Source organism: Passer domesticus, chromosome 12 (assembly GCF_036417665.1).
Source record: "Passer domesticus isolate bPasDom1 chromosome 12, bPasDom1.hap1, whole genome shotgun sequence".
Taxonomy (NCBI): domain Eukaryota; kingdom Metazoa; phylum Chordata; class Aves; order Passeriformes; family Passeridae; genus Passer; species Passer domesticus.
Genome location: NC_087485.1, coordinates 6724692 through 6744027, shown reverse-complemented (window position 1 = coordinate 6744027; position 19336 = coordinate 6724692). Strand labels below are relative to the sequence as shown.

Below are 19336 nucleotides of genomic sequence, written 5' to 3'. Positions count from 1 at the left end.
GGCAGCACTGCCTGCATGAGGCAGGGCAGGCAGGATGTGGGGTCTCTGTTCCTGGCACTCTTGGGCTTGGCTCACAGAGGAGGAAAAATCCCCAGCATAGTGCATTCCTGACATTACCGAGATAAGAGGTACCTGGTACCAGCAGCACAGCCAGCCCCCGCAGGGAGCAGAGCCTGGGGCACGCTTGGAAGGGACCACTGGGCACTGTATCTCACCCAGGCTGGTGAGCCCCGTGCCAGGCTTACCATGAGGCTGGCACCATCAGAGCACCAGCACACTCATGTCCCTGCCATGGGCTAAAGCCCCAAGCACATCCTTTCTCTCTCCTGAGCAGAAAAGCTCCTGCCCCAAAGGTTCAGTCCCAGCAAGCCCCACCGCCCCCTGCCCTCAGTTAGGGCTCAGCGCTAACAAACCTGCCTCCCGACCAAGCTTTTCACCTCTTCTGTGCCACAGACTGCCTCCAGATCTCCCAGCGTAGGAAATGCAATCCTGGGAGTGTGTCCCTCTGTCCGTCCTTGGCCAGCACTGCCCGTGGGCAGAAGCCAGAAGGGCAGCGAGCAGCTGAACAGGCAGCACAGCACGGGGTGCTGGAGCCCACCCCGGGGCTCTCCAGCCCGGCTGCCGGCTCCTCTCTCCTCTCTCCTCTCTCGCCGCCCGCCCGGTGCTCTGGAGATGATTGGGATCCCAAGAATGCTGGTCTGAGCAGCGGAGGGGGCAGTCCGACCGGCTGGGTTGGTCCCAGCTGGTTTCTGTTTCCGACACTCAGACACCAGCCTCAGGTCGCTCCGGCGGGTTTATCAACACTGCCCCGGTCGGAGACGCCCCAAACTGGCTCCCCCTGAGTCCCCAGCCCTGCAGCCCTGGAGCTGGGGGTGCTCTGACCAGCACTTCCAGGGATGTCACTCACTGGAGGCCACCAATGCCCAGGGCGGCCAACCCAGCAGACTCCAGCACCCCTCACCTCGGGGAAGACACCCAGGAGCAAGGAGCAGCACCTAGGGCACCCAGGGGGGTGGGCTGTGGTCCCTGCACTGATGTTACTGCGGCGATCCCCGGGGCACAGCAGGCACAGTGTCCCTCAGTGGGGGACCCCACCATGGGCCCAGGACCACCCATCCTGCCCGTGGTGCCTGGGGCAAGCGGGGGTCCTGCCACGTCCAGCCCCAGCACCTCTGGGTGAAACCCGGGCGCAGGGCGGGGGTGACCTCGGAGCCTGTGAACGCAGCCCGCTGGCTCGGCTCCCCCGGGAGCAGCCCTGCATCCGTGTTTGCACAGCTGTGGCCCCGCTGCCCCAGCGCAGGCACGTACCCCGGCCCCCGCCGGCCCCTTCCGGCCCCGGGACGGCCCCTGGCCGCTCCCAGCGTGGGCTGGAGCGGCTCTTCCCTCCCACCAGGCCTCAGCCCCCCTCGGCACAGAGGATGGGAGCATCCGGGGACCGAAGCCATGCTGCCTTGGTCACAAGGAGCCTGAGAGCCGCCTCTTCCCTGACCTCTCCACGCTCTGCCTCTCCTCCTCGTGCTGGGCAAGGAGAGGGATTGGGGGCTTTTGGGAGTCAGATGAGTCAGTAAATGGCATCCCGGCTCCCGTGACTCACACGGAGAGAAAGTCTCAGCCATAAGGTCACAGCCCCACAGCCCCCAGCAGAACAGGGAACGGAGGTTTGGTTGTTTGGGTGCTGGCTGCTCTCAGCCCCATGGCTGTAAGGACACGGCGCTGATATCCGCCCCTGCGGCCAGGGGAGGCTGCTGGCTCCTTGGGCCAAATGGGAGGGCGGCAGGAAAGGGAAGGAGCTGCGAATGGGAAGAATTGGAGGAAGTGCTTATTTACCCCGCGGAGTATCCCTGCGGAAGGGCAGGGCACGGCACAGGCGGACACTCACAGCCAGTTCCTGGGGGGGCTCACAGCCCCCGGCCCTGCCACGCACCCCGTGGGCTCCCTGTCTCCAGCCAGAAGGAGATGCAAAACCAAACTGTAACGCAGAGAAGCAGCAACCACTGGGGCAGGGGGGTTCCCAGAGGATGGCAAAGCTCAAGCCCAGTGTGTTCTCTAGGATGGCTCCTGGGAACCAGCCCAGGACTACTGTGGTCCTGGTGAAGTGAGTCCCCCACCACCGAAGGCACAAACCGAGCACCCACCCAGTCAGGGACCCCACATACACCGCTCATCTCTGTACCCTGTGAGATGGGGCTGCATCCTGGCCATGGGCACCAGACTGCTCCTGAGCGGGCTGTGATCCCTCTCAAAAGTGCTGGGAACCTCTGGAAGGATCCTCCTGGGACTGGCATAATCTTGTGGAGGTCCCACATGCCACCTTCCCCCTGACATCCTTATCTCCAGAGTGCTCTGTTGGGTACCAGTAGCTGCCCCCACAAATCCTGCCCAGACAACTTGGTCCAGGTGCACAAAAGCAACCCCAAGGCCCTGTGTTCTCCCCAGGTCCCCTGGGGCCACCATGCCAAGGATGCTTGACGTGGAGATGGGCTCTGTCATCATCAGACAAGGGGGCATGAGTGGGGGAAAAACAGTTTGCCGAGGAAAACTGTGCTGCCCTGGCATCAGGGGTGCATCACCCCAGAGCAGCTGGCAGCTGTGGCCCCTCTCCTGCCTTGAGACACAGTGGATCTCAGTGTAGGCAACAGCAAGATCAGGCAGCCAGGGGGTCCTACCTGCACGGACACTCTGTCCTGAAATCCCGTCACTGCAACCCGCGGTGACAACCCGTCCCTTGCAGGTGGCGGGTGCATATGTCCTTGGTGTCCCTGTCAGGGAGAACTTTCCCCTCAAGAAAACTCCTCACCCCAAAAAACCCCTCCGGAGCCCAGCCACGTCACCCCGGGAGCCTCAGACACCTGGGGGTCCCCAAATATCGCCGTTCGCGGGGGAGCCCTGGTGCTGCCGGCGCTCAGTACCTCTCGGTTTGCCATTCATGGCGTGCTGCGGCAGCACATCCCCCTCGGGCTGGGCTCAGCGTCCCGGGCGGCTGTTGTTCTCTCATGCCGTCTGTCCGCCCGAGTGCGGGGGCCGTGGCCGGAGGGCCCCCCCAGCAGCAGTCTCCTCCCCCGCTTCCCCTGCCCGCGGGCTGACATCACTGCCCAGCGCCGCAGCCCCGCCGTGACTCAAGGGGACGGAGGATGGGAGGACACGGGAGGATGCCGGACCCCCCCCGGAGGGAAGGGGCCCCACCAGCACCGGCTACACCCGGAGCACAGCACACTTCGGCCCCTATGCTTCCATCCCCACCGCCCCCTAGGGAAACTGAGGCACGGGTGGAAGGGAGGGGAACGCACTGCAAACCCCCCCTGCGGCCCCTCTCTGATCGCTTCCCTTGAGACCCCCGCTCCCACCGGCACCCAGGGCCGAGCACAGGGGGCTCTCAGCGCCCTGCCGAGCGCCCCGCTGGCCCCGAGCTGCGCCCGGGGCTGGGCGGGGGATGCGCAGCCCTCGCCCCCATCCCCGCCGGCTCCACTGCGGGCAGGCACAAAGCCGTGGGCAGCTGATGCTCACACCGCTGCCGCTTGCTTCTGCATTGCTTGGGTTTAAATATAAGTATATACAAATATAATAAATATATATAGTTATATTTATGTGTATATAAAGCCACCGTGGCTTTGCTGTAGGCTTCCCACAGCATGCAATCCCGTGGCGTGCCTGTGGGCATCCTCCAAGACCCAGGAGCCACTGGGAAAAAGCCACAGGAGCCTTGCTCAAAAGTCCCTACTTTGTATCCTGAGTATCCCAAGCCTTGGAGGAGCTCGCTTCAGCCAGGGCATCCTCAAAGGGCTCTCCAAAGATGCTGGGGTGCAATTCCCATGTGGGAATGTCTGTCCTGCTTCCCATGGGGGTCCAGCTCCCACAGCGCAGTGTGGCAGACCCACCTGCCCTCCATGCCAATCCCAGCAGCACCTCTCAGGCCCACAACTCCCTGTTTAGTGCCCCAAACAGCCAGGAGACCCTGTGGCACAGATGTCACCACGCTTCAGCACTGGTCCTGGGAATACCCAAGACTGCAACCTCCCTCCAGGTCGGACAAAGGCTGGAGCAGCCAGCTCTGTCCAGGCTGGGATCAGCTGCCCCTCACCACGTCACTGGAGCAGGAAGAAACACCAAACACCTCCCTCCCAGGCTCCTTTCCTGTTTGCTGCTGATTTTAGAGCAAGGTCAGGACAGGTTCAGGAGGAAAAGCACTGAGACAGTCTTGGGGGTCCTTGCAGATATGAGGTCCTCCCACAAAGTGAACCCCTCCCCCAGAGAGTGAGCCTGTTGTGGGATTGCTTCCCCAGCCCAGAGCAGGTTCCCTCCCTGCAGGTCCCATAGGGGACAAGAAGCATCAGGGGCTCCCATATATGGTGGTATGGCTGCCCCACTGTGGGCACCCACATGTGTGGGAGCCAGCCACAGTCAGGCCTGCAGAGCTGAGGTGGCAGCAGTGTCACCAGAGAGTGCTGTGACCCAGGGCACCCTCAGGTCCCAGTGCCCAGGTGGGTGCACAGCATCAGCCACATTGGGAGAGCAGCTGGAGCTGGTGAGGCTGGGCTACCTCTGAGCAGCATCCAAAGAAAAACCACCACAGGTGCCCACCATGCCAGTGCCACAGGCCATGGGGAGCCAGCAGCCCAGCCCACTGCAAAGCCCATCTCCACCCCAGCCTTCCAGCACTCGCACGAAGTCCACGTCTCCTACCTCTCCTGGACACGACGCATCCCCCCGGCTCTCCCCTCCGACGGGCACAGCCCCATCCTGGCAGCTGCCGTGGGCAGTGGCCACCACCGGCTTTTCACCGCGTGCTGCTTCTCCCCGGGGAATGGCATCACCGCGGGCACCGCCCCGGCCTGGCCATCCTTGTGCTGGCAGCCGGCGGGCGGCACGCGGCCAGGCAGCGCGCCCGCAGCGCGGCCCATGCCAGCCCGTTTGTTCTCATTAAAGGTTAACGAGAGAGCCACGCTCAAGCTGCCCAGTGCGGGAGGGGCTTTCCCCGGTGTCACACGGAGTGAGGGACTTCCAGGCTTCCCTTGCAGAGGGGTGACAGCCAGGCTGTGCTGCTCGAGGGGACTCTGCCTCCCCGCAGCCTGCAGTCAGTCCCAGGGGGATCTGGGTGGCAGCTGACTCATGAGGTGCCTGGCATGGCATCATCCCGGGCATCACCCTTGAGGAGAGCACCAGGAGCGGGCAGGAGACAGGGTCAGGCATTCCAAAAGTGGCAGAGGGTACCAGAGAAGGACACATTCCACCAGCCATGCCCTCTGAGCACCTCACAGCACTCTTCATGGCACTTGGCAGGGCTTGACAGCTCAGGACACCTTGCCAAGGGAGGGCAGAGGAAGGGCACAAGCCACGCCAGCAGTGCCAGGGTGGTAATTGAGTTAAATGAGTCCCTGTTCCTGGCTGGGCTGTGAATAGGGAGTGGGTGCAAGGAAGGGGACATCTCCATGTGACTTTTTAACTCAGGAGGTTTCCCTGCATACTCACCACTCTGGCTCAGCTCATCCTGCCAGGGTGGCTGCCTCAGTCCCTCCTCTGCAGCAGGGATGTTGTGGGTGTAACGCCCCAGGTGCTCCCTTTTTGGCGGTGTTCCTTTATGCCTTCCTTGTACCAGGCCTGGGGAGCCGCCCTGGGCATCCCCACCCCAACCACAACAGCTGAACATGCAAACACTCCCTGGGCAGCCATGCTTGGACACACACCTACAGCCACGGCCAGCCTGTGCACAGGCAGAAAAACCCAGCAGGTTATTCCCACTTCCCTGCCCCACAAGACCAGCTTCCCATAGATCACACATTCTGCCAGCAGAGTCCTAGGGAAATTCTCCAGCTTCTCCCTGCTGCCAGGGACCACCAGCACTGACTCTGAGCCCACCTAGCCCCTGGAGAAGCCACCAGCCCCAACCCAACGCTGCCTTGGTGGCACCAGCACCACAGACCAAGGTGATGAAGAAGCTATTTCAGGCTGTTTTGGACAAGTACTCCCCAGCCACAGACATCCTTGAGTGGCTAGGAATGTCACCACAGCTGGAACCTGACAGGAAAGGGCATGGGCCAGCCTCAGTCAGTGTTAAAAGTCAAAAGGTTTGTGGAGATGGAATCAGCCCGGTGAGGGACCAAAAAGCTTTTGGCCATGGGGGAGTCCTGGGAGTAGGCAGGAGATGACAATTTTGTCAAGAGGACATACAGTCACAGCTTGAAGGAGAAGCACAGTAAGTGACCAAGTGACCTGTCCTGGGCTGGGTCAGCTGCAGGTGGTCACCCCCACCACAGTGCTACAGCTGACTTCTTGGACTTTACTTTCTGCTAAAACTGGCGAAGCCAACTCCAAAAAATCCTGGGACCCAGCGCAGAGGTTTTTCCACAAGCAGATGCCCTGAGGGCTGGAGAAGGACCAGCCCTTGTGCCAAGCCAGGCTCTACCCCCACCAGGCTGGCCCTGATGCTGTCGGCAGCATCCCTTCCTGGAGGGGCTGGGCACGGGGCGGCGGCAGACTCGAGCCCTCCCCCCTCGCTTCCTCGCATAGTCCCCACTCGGCAGCAGAAATAGAAACTATATAAATGGCAGCCCTATAAATAACCCCAAAGCACGCGGCGGGGAGCTGGTCCCAGCCCAGCACTGGCCTCAGCCCACGCAAAGCCAGGGCTTGGGCTGCCTCCACTGTGCCCTGGGGATCTCGAATGCCAGCTGCTCCCTGCCCGCCATGGGTTTCCCAGGGTCCTGTCCTTTAGGTCAGTGTCATGGCAGGAGCCTCAGCCACGGGCATGCTCTGGATCCCAGCCTGATGACATTCCTGGGGACACCCTACGCCCATCCAGCTCCTCCCGTCCAGCCAGCACTGGACAATGCCCGTCACAGGCACCCTGCTGCAACCCAGCCAAAGCAGCAGCTCTGCCCAGGAGCCTCAGCAAGGCTTGGGAAGAGATATCCCTGTCCTCACCACTGTCCTCACTGCAGATGAACAGTTATCCCCTTGTTGCACCCCAACACCTCTCAGCTATTCCCCCCCAACATCCCCCATCCCTGCCATGCCCATTGCTGCCCCCATTTCCATGCTGAACCCCATCATGACCTGTCCTCCATGGGGACTCAGCCACCACCACGCCAGGGATAACACCACGTCACCACAGCTCCTCTCCACCCAGGGGACTGTGGCAAGGCACCGGGGACCCTCACGAGCCGAGAGGAGGCAACGCCGCTGGTGACAAGCTGGTGACAAGCCCTGCACTGCCGGATTTTGCGCGGCGTCACAGCCTCATGTCCCAGCCCTGCCTGGGGGACGCAGTGAAGCCACCAGCCAGGAGACGGGAGACATGGGGTTTACAGGATGCCCAGGACTTCCCAGTGCCCTCGGGAGTCTCCTCTGGGAATGTGGCAAGGGTAAAACCCGCTGAGGCTGTTTGCACGCCCTGGGACGGCCGGAGGTGCGGCAGGGGAAGGGTTAATGGTGCGAGGCCTTCCCGAGCACTTCTTGGCAGGCTGGGAAGGGCTGGGAGACAGGAGGATCGGGCCAGCAACAAAGCGAGATCTGTCTCATTAATTCCTCCGAGCATTCCTCCCCCCGTCACCCCGGAGGGGGAGGCAGCACCCGGCGGACACGGTGTCCCCAGGTCCCTCGGGAGCCCCGCGGGTCCCGCCCGGCGCAGGGCTCCATGGGGGCGATGGCCGCAGCCTCTCCCGCGGGACACGGGGCTTGGCGTCCCGCAGGCGCTCGGGCACGGCCCTATATGGCCACGGGCAGCTTCTCCTTCGCCCGCCGTACCCCTGCCCGTACCCCGGCCTGGAGTCCCAAGGGATTCGGGGCAGGGCACGGTTCATGCCACCAGCGTCATTCCAAACCCGGGAGCGAAAGAGTGGCTGGAGAAGCTGATCTATCCCCGACAGGGTCTGGGGGGCACCGGGTGACATTGGGGGTGCTCGCCCTGATCTCCCGCTGTCAGGCTGCTCCTTCTCCGGGCGTCTCCGGCCACGGTCCCGGCCGGAGCGCGGAGGATCCCTCGGAACCGCAGTGGGGCGGAGGAGCGCAGCCCCGTGCCCGTGTCCCCGTCCCGTCCTCCCGGCGAGCCCCGTGTCCGTGTCCCCGTCCCGTCCTCCCGGCGAGCCCCGTGCCCGTGTCCCCGTCCCACTCTCCCGGACACCCCAGCGCGGCGTGGGGCGCGCACCGGGGGTGGCGGCACAGGGGACGCGGCGGGCGGTGGCTTGCGGCGACGTGGCCCCCCAAGGGTGTAGCCCTGCCAAGGCCACCAACCCCGCTCCCCCCGACCCCCCCGTGGCCGCGGGGTGCGGAGGTGCGGGTGGCACTCACATGTCCCAGGAGAGGCGGGGGGCGAGGCGCGGGGCGAAAGCGGGCCTGGCTCGGTGCATCCCCTTTGTTCCACTCCCATGGACGGGAGCAAGCGGGGAGTTCGTGCAGGCTCTTGGCAGCGCCCACCCCGGCTCTCTCCATGGAAACGCGGGAGCCATGTGATTTCGGCAGGAAACCACGGCCCAGCCAGCGCCAATGGCAGCTGCATGGACGGGAGCACCTCCCTCCCCGAGGCGACCGACACCGCTGCCGACACCGCCATCGCCACCGCCGCCGCCACCAAGGCCGCCACGGCCACCACGGCCCCGCGGGGGCTGCAGACCCGCCGGCCATCAGCATTCCCCGGGGGTCCACTAGCCCCACCGTGAGCCGGAGCAGGATCCCACCTCCCCCGGGGCGAGGGCAGTGGGGGCAGCCCGGCTTGCTCTTGGCCTTCCTGCCGCACACAGCCCCCACAGCCTCCCCCTGCCAGGGAAGCAATGGCTGGAGCAATTCCTCCTCCCTCACCGCCCCCGTCTCCCCCCACAAGGGCCACCACAGCCTCCCAGGCTTCAGTGCTCTCTGCCGGACCCCGGGCATGTTTCGCATTCCAGCAGTGAAGTGGCATGACCAAGGCTGTGCAGTCAGTCAGTCGGTGGCAGAGGGAACACCCAAACATCCTTGCTCCCAGTTCTGTGACACCCAGCACCCCACCCTGCCTTCCCCCCCAGCTCCTGCATCCAACTGAGCCCTCTGCCAATCACAAAGTACACTCTGGGGGAGCAGAGCATTGGCACTGATCCACGTTCCCCATCCCACCAGCTTCCAGCACCCTAGGGAAGCAGCAGAAGAGCACTCCCAGCTTCCCCAGCTAAGGGACAGGCAGCAGCAGTCTAAATGCAGGCTGTCACCCGAGGGAGGCCACAGTCACACGGTGCTGCTTCCACAACTGCCAGTCCACTTCCTAAACCCTGACACCTCTGAGCATCCCTGAAGGTGGAGGGGTGAGGAAGCCACGTGCCTGTTGGGGGGCTGCACCCTGCTCCTCTCCTTTCTCCCAAGACCATCTTTCTCCTGCCTGTCCTAGATCCTACTGAGTCGACCCAGTTTTAAGTGGAACTGAAGCCTTTGCAGCCCTGGTGAGACATCCTCCATGCAAGGACAAGGCTGTGCAGTGCTCCCGCCAGCCCTGTGAGGCACAGACACTAATTAGACCATCGTCAGGTCTTGGAGCCCAGTGGAGCAGGGCAATATCAGTGACAAGGAAATCATTGCACCACTCTCACTCTCCTGGGGCCACACCAAGGAGCAGAGCACTTGCTGCCAAGGTTGCTCGTGAGAACCAGGGCGTCCCAGCTCCCAGCCCAGTTCTCCAGGCTGGCCTGGTTACACTGAAGGAGAAGTGATGCAGAGATGGGACAGGGGACAGCAGGTCCTGAGGCCACCAGGGAAAAGCCAAGCCAAAAGGCCAACAGGGAAGGGTTGCCAGGGTGGATCCTCCAAGCCATGTGGTTGATGAATCCCAGAATGGTTTGGGTTGGAAGGGACCTTAAAGACCACCTGGTTCCAACCCCCTGCCATGAGCAGGGACTCCTTTCACTAGACCAGGTTACTCCAAGCCTCATCTAACCTGGCCTTGAACACTTCCAGGAACAGGGCAGCCACAGCTTCTCTGCACAATCTGTGCCAGGGCCTCCCCACCCTCACAGGGAAGAATTTCTTTCTAATATCCAATCTAATCCTACCCTCTGTTACTTGAAAGCCATCCCCCCTTGTCCTGGCACTCTGTGCTCTTGTCTAAAGTCCCTCTTCAAGTCTTTTGCAGCACTTTTAGGTACTGGAAGGGACTCCAGGGTCTCCCTGGAGCCTTTTCATCTCCAGGCTGAACAGCCTCTACTCCCTGAGCTTGTCTCCACAGCAGAGATGCTCCAGACCTCTGAGCATCTTTGTGGCCTCCTCTGAGCTTGCTCAAATAGGTCCACATCCTTCTTATTCTGGGGCCCCAGAGTGGATGCAGTGCTGCAGATAGGATCTCACCAGAGCAGAGCAGAAGGGCAGAATCTCCTCTCAGCCACTTGCCCACTCTGCTGAGGATGGACCCCAGAGTACATTTGGCTTTCTGGGCTGCCAGCACACATGGCCAGGTCATGTTGAGCTTCTTGCACAACCAACACCCCCAAGCCCTCTCCTCAGGGCTGCTCTGAATCCATTCTGAACCCAGGTCCCTGTGCCACACTGTCCTTGTACCACCAGGCTGACCCACCTTGTCACCCTTGGCATGGTCAGCACCACTGTGGCACTCTGTCATCACCTGATCCAGCATCCCACCTGGATCAAGTGGGGGGCTGGACCCCACCCACACCCTGTACATGGTGTCACCACTGAAAATTTTCAGTTGAAAGTGACAGCCAAGGATTATTGGGGCCAAGCACCTGAGCACTTTAGGTCTGACAGAAAGTTAAAGCATGCTGTTAAGGGCACTGTCCAAATGCCTCTTAAGCACTGACATGCCTGGGACATCAACCACCTCTCCGGGAAGTCTGTTCCAGGATTTGACCCCCTTCTCAGTAAAAACTTGGGGTGCCTGGAGGTAGACTGACCCACACCACCACACCCACTTACCTGTGCACCACCATCCCAAGCTAAAGCCCCATTCCTGGCTGCTGCTGGGGAGCAGCTGTATCCCTGCAGACAGCAGGAGAGGGGACTGCACCCTCCCCTCAGCCACACGCCTGCCTGCCCTGCCAGGCTGGGCTGGGGAGCCAAGCACTCCCTGTGCCAAGGTCAGGGCTGGCACACTGCACTGGCTGCTCTGGGAGCTTGCTCAGCACGGACCAGCGTGGCAAACAAAAACAAGGACAGGCTCCTGCCTGAGTTCCGGCAGCACTCCTGGCCTGCCTGCCCTCCAAAACTCCCTTCTGGATTTATGGAGGTATGGTGCCTGCTGACAGGAAGGAGTTAAACCTCCCAGCATGGATTTGGATACTCCTGGGTTAACCTTCCCAGCATGGATGCAGATAATCTTGGTTTAACCCTTTCCTTATGGATATGGATATTCCTGGGCTAATCTTGCCAGCATGGCTATGGATGGGTACTCCTGGTTTAATCCTTTCATTATGGACACAGATACTCCTGGGCTGACCCTCCCACCATGGATATGGATACTCCTGGACTCCTGTCACTTGAAGGAAACTTCCCAGCAGTCAGGCTGGGAAGCTGGGCATTGGTGCAGGAAAAGAGTCCATGAGCCCAAGGGCACTTTGTCTGAGAACCTGCTGGCATTAATGAGCTCCTCCCAGCACAGGACCGAACCTTTGCAGAGCCTGGTGACCCGGGACCACTCCAAGCACATTCCCCTCCTCCTGGCAGCTTCAGCAGCAGCCGTGCCAGCCGCCTGCTGCGGTGCAGAGAAAGGCCCGAGCTGGCGGCGGAGCCCCGCACCGCGGGGCTCTGCCCAAATTGCTCTTCTCACTGCAGCCTGGGCCTGGAGCCACGTCTTCCTCTCCCCTCTCTCCGGAGGGCTGGAGGCCAGCCCTTGGCTCCAGGCTGGAGCTGCTGCGTGCTCAGCATTCCTGCTCAGCGCTGGAGCAAGGCACACACAGGCCGGGGCTCCAAGCCTTGCACCAGGACAGCCACAAATGCTGAGCACACCCAGAGCCCAGCCACCACCCCTGTGAGCAGCTGAAGTGCCTCCACAGAGCCTGCCACCATCCCTGCCACCATCCCTGCCACCAGCTTGGAGATGAGCATCCAGCATCCCAGCACCAGGCTCCCCATCCCTCCAGCTGCGCATTTTTGGAAAACACAACCTGGTAAAAGCTAAGGGAGCCAGGGTGGCGCTGATGCAGCATGAGCAATGTGAGCTGCCTCTCCAGCTGACTCATGGAGCCCTGGCCATGCTCAGGAACTGGCCAGCAGCACAGAAAGGCTGTGCCGTGCCAGCAGGTCCTCTGAGCTCTGCTGGAAAACCTTCCCCGACACACTCAGGGCCAGCTCACAGCGGCAGCAGGCTGGGGTACGGCCCTGACCCAGCCTGGCCTTTTCCATGGGGCAGAATTGTGTGGCCCAGCACTTTGCCTGCCCACAGGGCCAGGAAAAGGGAAGATGGGATACCCCCAGAGTGGCCACAAACCTACTCGGTGTTGGTCACCTCTCCCAGACTCTGGCCAGCAATCTGGAATCCAGGTCAGGGCTTTGCAGCAAAGCCAGGACATCCAGACTGTGACTTCATCAGGTCCAGCCCCAGCACGGGCCAGGAGGGTAAGGAGCTGCAGAGCAGCACTGGTCCAGACTCTCTGGCCACCAGCCAGCTGTCTCCCCTCTTAACTCCCTTGTTCACCCCGGGAAAGTTGCTGGCATCATCTCCAACTTCTATCCCAGCTCAGCCTGGGGTACTGAACATCCCCTGGGACCACTCCACCTCCTGCAGGCAGGCAGCCATGCCCACCTCAGCACAGCAGAAGCCAGCTCACACACCCACAGGATCACTCCAAAAGTATCCATGATTCACAAAATTCCTACAGTGCCTTGCTGTTGTCCAACACTGAGCAGGAAGGCTGAGGTTGTGGCAAGCCCAGAAACCAGCCCAGCCCAGCAGACATAGCCAGTGGCAGGGCAACTGGCACAGCTGGGCAATGGAACAGCTGAGGTGTCAGCAGCCTTGAGGGTTCAACATCACACCAGGACGTTGTGCTGTGTTGTGTTGTGTTGTGCTGTGTTGTGTCCACCAGGATAAAGCAAAACTTGGCCAATCAAGTTGACTGAGGTGGGAATACATTGCCCCAAAGCTGGTGCTGTAAGGATGTGAGAGCAAAAGGCCATTCAGAGCACAAGGTGTTTTGGCAGGGCTGAGTCTGCAAATTTAGCAGAGCAGTATGCAAATATATGTAAATATACTCCTCCCAAGCAGGGCAGGAGATCCCACACACACCCTGATCTGCTGCAGTGCTGAGGTGGGGTCCCTGTCCCCCATGAGCAGCTCCTGCTCCACCCAAGAGCAGAGTGAGTCCACCTGGGAACAGAGCAGCCCACGCTGGTCTCCCAGAGAGTGAAAGTGCTTCCTTCCCTGCAGTGAGCACAGCCTCCAGCAAAGCTCCCTCCCCTCCAAAGAAAACAACAAAGAAAATGCTGGGATGGGGATTAAGGAAATGAAACCGGCTGTGCAGGGTAAGCAAGGATAGGAAGTGGCTGTGATATCTCCTCTCCCCACTGGCCTACAGCTCTCCCAGCCCAGACCCCACAGCATGGCACATCTAAACCCAAGGGAAATCACGTGTTGGAGAGCATGTTGAATAACTGGGAGGTTTCTGAGTGATCCCTGCTCCTGAGATGGAACAGGCACCTGGGGAGCCTCTGTGCTCCCAGAATGGCATTTCCATGCTCTCTCCATCCCCACACAACATTCAGGGAGACCTCCTGACACCACAAGCTGCACTCTGCTTCTGAAGCTGGTACTGTGGGGTGGCATCTCAGGAGTTTTGCTCTCATAGAAAAATTAAGGTTGGGAAAAACCTTTAAGATCATCAAGTCCATTAACCCCACACTGTCGAGCCCACCATTAAACCACATCCCCTAGATGTCCCATCCATACATTTTCTTTTAATACTTCCAGAGGTGGTGAGGCCACCACTGCCCTGGTCATCCTGCAGCTATTCTACCTGTCCTGAGCTGCTGGCACAAATGGATCTGTGCTGGGAAGGATGGCCCTGGAGGAAAGCAGTGGCAGTCACACAGAAAGACCAGGACTAAAACGAGCTGCTAAAAGCTGCCAGTAGGGTAGGGGTAGCAGAGGGGGACATGCTGATAGCAGGGATCCTGCCACATCCTCCCCACCCCAAGTGATGCTCCTGAGCAGGGCCCATTCCAGCTCTTGTTCATGCCTCTAGCACATGTGTGAATGCCAGCAGCCCCAGGCTGTGGCTCCAGCAGGTCTCTCCTGTATCTGTCACATGTCGTGGCATGCGAGGGCCAGCTCTGTTTACATGTGCAAGTCTCAGATTCTCCTGCTGGGGATGAGTCAGGCTTCCCTCGACACCCCGCTGAGGTGGCGGTGTCAGGGCCCCAGCTGGTGTTTGCCTCCTGAACGGCTCACAGCCGCTGGATGCCAGGCTGGGAATGGCTGGAAAGGGCTCACAGACGCTGGATGCCAGGCTGGGAAGGGCTGGGAAGGGCTCGCACAGCCCTCTGCCTGCTTTCCATCCCACTCAGCAGCACGGAAGGCACTGCAGGCTGCAGCTCCCTGGCAGGAAGCTCTGCCTGGCTCGGCTCCACCGGGTCAGCTTCCTTCCCCTCCACCCCACAGGCACGTCATGGCTCAGCATGGGGCAGTCAAACCCTGAGCAAGCCCCCAGACACCTCCAGAGGCGTGGGCAGGATGGACAAGCTGCTGCTAAGAAAACCCCATGTCCTCCAAAGCCTTGGGGTGCTGGGGTGTCTCCCGGGGATGCAGCTCACAGGAGAGAGGGGTCCCCAGGATTTGGGACCCCCAAGGACAGAGGCTGAAGCTCGAGGGAGAAGCCAGCCCTCTTTCCATCTGCACACTGCCTGGAGATGCCGAGCTGCCACTGGACTTGTGGGGTGGTGAGAGGGTGCCAGCTGCACACCACTGCCCAGCCTGTGCACAGTGGCAGCCAGCAGGCTGCCCTATCCAGAGGGTCCCCACCTGAGCCAGAGTGAGCATCCCAGGAGTTAAGAGAAACCCCAAAACACCCCAATAACATTCAGCTCCCCCTTTCCTTTCACTGCTCCCAGCCCTTGCTTTCTGCTCCTCTTTTCCACACACCCCAGAGTCAGAAAAGCTCTCCTCTCCAGATGGAGGCCTTTTCCCTATGCTCCCAAATTTCCCAGGGTGGGAAAAGAGCCTGGAAGCTCCTTTTTGGATGCCCCCACCTGCATCCCCCTTGCTGTGAGCAGGGCTGGGCTGGCTCCATGCAAGCACAATAACCAGAAGTGTTGGAGCCGCTGGAAGGAGCGATGTTCCCGGATGGTATGCAGCCCTGACAGCACTGGCTCTGCTTTAAAGGGTAATTTTATCCTGTAATAACAAACAAGAGGAGCCAAGTTCCTCCCCAGCGTCACTTCCCTGGCTCCAAGGAGAGGGACATGGGGGAGAGAACTCATTAGAGTGAGCTTGAATCCTTGTTCTTGCCATCACAGGGTCTTAACTCCACTCCCTTGAGACAAAAAGGGGGAAGATGCTCCAGGGCAGCAGGTCTGGGTCGAGAGTTGGAACAGATACATTTGTGTGCTGACAATCTGGGGCCTGAGGAGATGACCCCTCTAGCAACTCCTGTCCTGCAGACAGCAGCAGGAAGCCTGTCCCAGCCCATGGCATGCCTGGCTGAACCCCAGCACCATTCCCACAGCACTGGTCAGGCACACTGGCATCTCGGCACAGTGCCAGCTCCAAGTGCAGCCACCCGGGAACTTGTTCTGCAGAAGCTGGAAATTCAGGCCCAGCTGGTGCCGTGGGACGGGCAGGGAGAGGCTGACCTGCTCCAAGCCCCTGGCAGGACCCTGCAGAGCAGGACTGGGTGCTATGGCCAAGGGATCATCCCTTTTGTGGGCATCCCTGGGGGCAAAGGCATGGGCAGAGCCCAGCTGTGGGAGGAAGGGTGAGCACCTCTCTGTGACCCATGGGTGCACCCTGCTGTTCTCCCAAATGGGTTTTTTTTTGAAGATCCATAGGTGTGGCAGTGTCAGGGCCCCAGGGCACAGAGCAGGCTGGTTTATTCTTAGGGGGCACAGGGGCATGTGATGGGCTCATCAACATCTGTGATGTATTCACAGGGGACAGGGAGTATCTCTGCTCACCCCATCAGGCTCAGCAGCGGCTGACCTACCTCTGCTCCTGCAGGGACACTGACGCTTAGGAAAGGTGTCCCTCGATGGTCATCACCAGGGAGGGCACAGCCCAGCCTGTGCTGATGGCACACTGATGTCCCCTCCTTGCCAGCCGAGAAGTGGGGAAAATTTGGCAGAGCTCAGTTGTGTGAGAAGATGACAATCTGCAGAAAGCTGCTGAGATGTTCTGTCTGATTTCCACTTCCCCAAGGAGCACTTCTGGACATCCCAGGGTTTGATTAAATCCCAGCCTTTCAAACAAAGCTGGTGAATTGCTGCAGTTTTCTTCCCCAAGATGGATTTCCTCCAAACCCCTTATTAGGGGTTTGGGTTAAGTCTGTGTGAAGCTGGTAAAGCTGCTGTCTCCATGGTGCCCCCCAGCAGACCAGGGGGCTTCCAGAGGAAGCAGAAGACAGGATCCAACCAGCTAAAAAGGGGAAGAGAGAGGAAGGAGGGAATTATCAGCATCTAAAGCTCTCAGGGCCTTAGAGGTGGCAATGCCAGTGTCTGCCTTCTGCAAAAGGGCTTGTGGGAGACCCATGGGAGACATTGTGGTTTGGGGGAGATGAGCCAAGGGGTGCTTCTGGTTGCCAGGGAGGTAAAGCCTGGAGCAAGCTCCCAGTACCAAACCATCCTCCCAGGGCAGATGTGGAGCCTGCCTGGCTTTGGCTGATGGGAGTGGAGGCACCAGTGGGTTAAAAGCTTGAGGTGGGACTTGGGTGAGCTGCTTCCTCCCAGCAAACAATAATATGGGAGGGAGAAGGGATGCCCGAGGCTCTGCAGGGGCCGATAGCGATGGAGCAACCCCAGCCCTGCAGCTGCAGCTGTGCAGGAGGAAGCCTCAGCACATTATCTGCTGGTCCCACTCGGCTTCCTGAGCAGCCCTGGTGCTGCAGGGACTGGGTTGTTCCTCCTCCAGAGCCCCATTTCTCACAGACACAAATTGGGTCTCTGTGCTCTGATGGCAGCCCTGGACCCCAGCCCCGCCAAACCCTGCACTCCCCAACAGTTCAGCCTTCCCAGCATCAGTGTTTCCCACTGCTGGCAGCTCTGGGAATGGTCACCCAGGCCTCAGAGCCCCCCAGGATGGCGGTGCCACCCAGCCATGGTCCCCACAGTGACCATCCTGCTGCCCCATCCCCCCCATCCCAGACAGAGCCCACACCTTGGCAGAAGGAAGTTTTGGCTGGAAGATGACTCCTGCAGAGGGGATCTCCGGGTCCTGGCTGAGGTCCCTGCAGTTCTGGTTGCCCCTGCTCCTGGTCCTTCTCAACAAAGATCTGCTGCACCTGGAGCTGCTGCAGCCTGGCCACGCTGGCTGCTGTCCCAGCACTTCCTCGTGCGCGGCTGATTGTGACCTGCCTGCTGCTCCACCTCCGCAGCTGCATCGCTGTCACAGGAGCAGCCCTTTTCCGTTTCGTTTCCTTTTTTTGACCCTCTCCTCCTGTAGCAGCCTTTGCCTTTCACAGAGCCTCTGCCTGCTGCCATTTGCCCCACTCGAGTGTGGAAGGGTGTCTCTCAAAATGGGTCTTGCTCTGATCCTGCAAGTCAGGTCAGGACTCCTGATGTCCTCACTGCTCCCACCCCAACCCACTGTCCTGCCTGACTCCAGCTCCTGGTGCAACAAGTCTTTGCCAGTGGCTATTGGTCTGGAATAAGGCAGCTGTTGGAAGACCCTGCAAAATGCGGACCTTTCCCACTCCTGAGGTCAATCCCTGGAGCCTGGAGAGCTGCTGGGCTCCCTGGGGCAGAGAGATGTTTGCCCCCAGGTGTTACCATGGCTCCAGAGAGGCTGGGGAGGCTGTCTGGGCTGCTCTGGGTGACAGCTTCCCCACCCATGGTCTCTGGAAGTCCCCAGACATGTTTCCATGACCCTGTGCCTCAGGAAGAGTAGAGTCCTCAGGAGTTGTCTGGCTTTCCCCACTGCTGGAACCAAGGCTGGCACCTGTGCCCCAGCTTCAGAATAGAGATGGATCAGCTGGTAAAAGGAGATGGATCCTAAATCACTCTTCCTCTGTTCAAACCTGCCTGTGCTCCCAGGGAGCAGCCAGCTGGTCAGGGGGAGCTGGGATCTCAAGTGTCTCCTGGAACATGTAGTACTCGCAGTGAAAGGACACAGGGCTGTGTGCTGCCATCCCAGTGGATGGGGGGACACTGAGGCCTGACACTTCCCAGAGCCAGGAAATAAGCCTGACACAAAGGGCAAAACTAGCAAAAGGGAGGGAGGGAGGCAGGAAACATCAGGCAGGAGAGGAAACGTGGAGATAATCAGCTCCCTGAGCACAAACACCCGGAACTTGTGCAAAGGAAAAGCCGACACCACTTGGCAAGCATTTGAGCAGGGAGACCTGCCCATCTGGCCTTTTACTGAGGCTTCCTGAAGAACACGTGCACTGCAGCACCTTAAGGTTCTCAGGGGTCCCTGACCTCCAAGTTGCCATGGGTGGCACAGTCCCTGGTGGCTTAGCTCCAGCATGTGCTCCCTGCGATGAGCCTTGTCTCAGAGGGTGGAAGGATGGGCTCCTGGAGAGCACCTGGCTGCACCTGTGAAGGCAAAGCACTCACCAGGGGTGAATCCCAGAGAGGTCCAAGCGGGGTCATCCCACTCCAGTCTCATGTTGGCTTGAAAAATGGGATCAGCTGACCTGTTTCCACTTGGCTCTGCCCAGCAATTGGTCTACTATCCCAGCACCCAGAGGGGAGACCACTGCCAGCAGTGCCCTGGGGTTAGTTCTTCTCCCCAGGAGCTGTGTCCAATACTGCCAGACTGGACTCCACCGGCAGAGCTTCCCACTCCTCCTCCTACCACCTTCGGAACACAGGGCTGCCCATGGTGACCTGACCACGTCCCAGGGGATGCCCCAGGTGATGGAGCTTGTCCCAGCTGTCAGCAGTCCTGTCTCCTGCCATGTTCCCAAGGGAGCAGTGACACACATCTCATGGGGTTGGCAATGACCACAAGGGGGATGATGACTGTAAACTGTCAGCAATCCACGGTGGGATCCCTGGCATTGCTCATCTCCCAGGATCCAGCACATGGTGTGGGACAGAAGGGAGGAACATGGAGAGATGGGCATGGAGCCAGCCTGTGGTGACTGGCTGGGCTCCAGCTGGCTTGTGTGGAGTAACTGGGGCAGGAGAAGCTCTGCCAAGGGCAGGGAGGGCACTCGGGGGAGGCTTGGCCGTGTCTCTGAGCCAGCACTGGGCTGAGCACGGCAATGCAGTGGCAGGA

General features: G+C 60.3%; 1 protein-coding gene across 4 annotated transcripts in view; it reads right to left on the bottom strand.

The window, feature by feature from the left end:
- Nucleotides 1-17435, bottom strand: part of RIPOR1 (RHO family interacting cell polarization regulator 1) — a 31255-nt gene extending 13820 nt beyond the window's left edge. For 2 of the 4 annotated variants that reach the window (XM_064386894.1, XM_064386893.1), the window contains exon 1: nucleotides 8284-8560. In XM_064386894.1, the coding sequence (XP_064242964.1) occupies nucleotides 8284-8545 (262 nt within the window). In that variant the 5' untranslated portion in view covers nucleotides 8546-8560. Of the gene's footprint in view, nucleotides 1-2909; nucleotides 3421-8283; nucleotides 8561-16103; nucleotides 16532-17269 lie in introns of those variants that run through there. The other 2 variants (XM_064386896.1, XM_064386895.1) reach the window with 2 other exon arrangements.
- Nucleotides 17436-19336: the final 1901 nt, after the last annotated feature.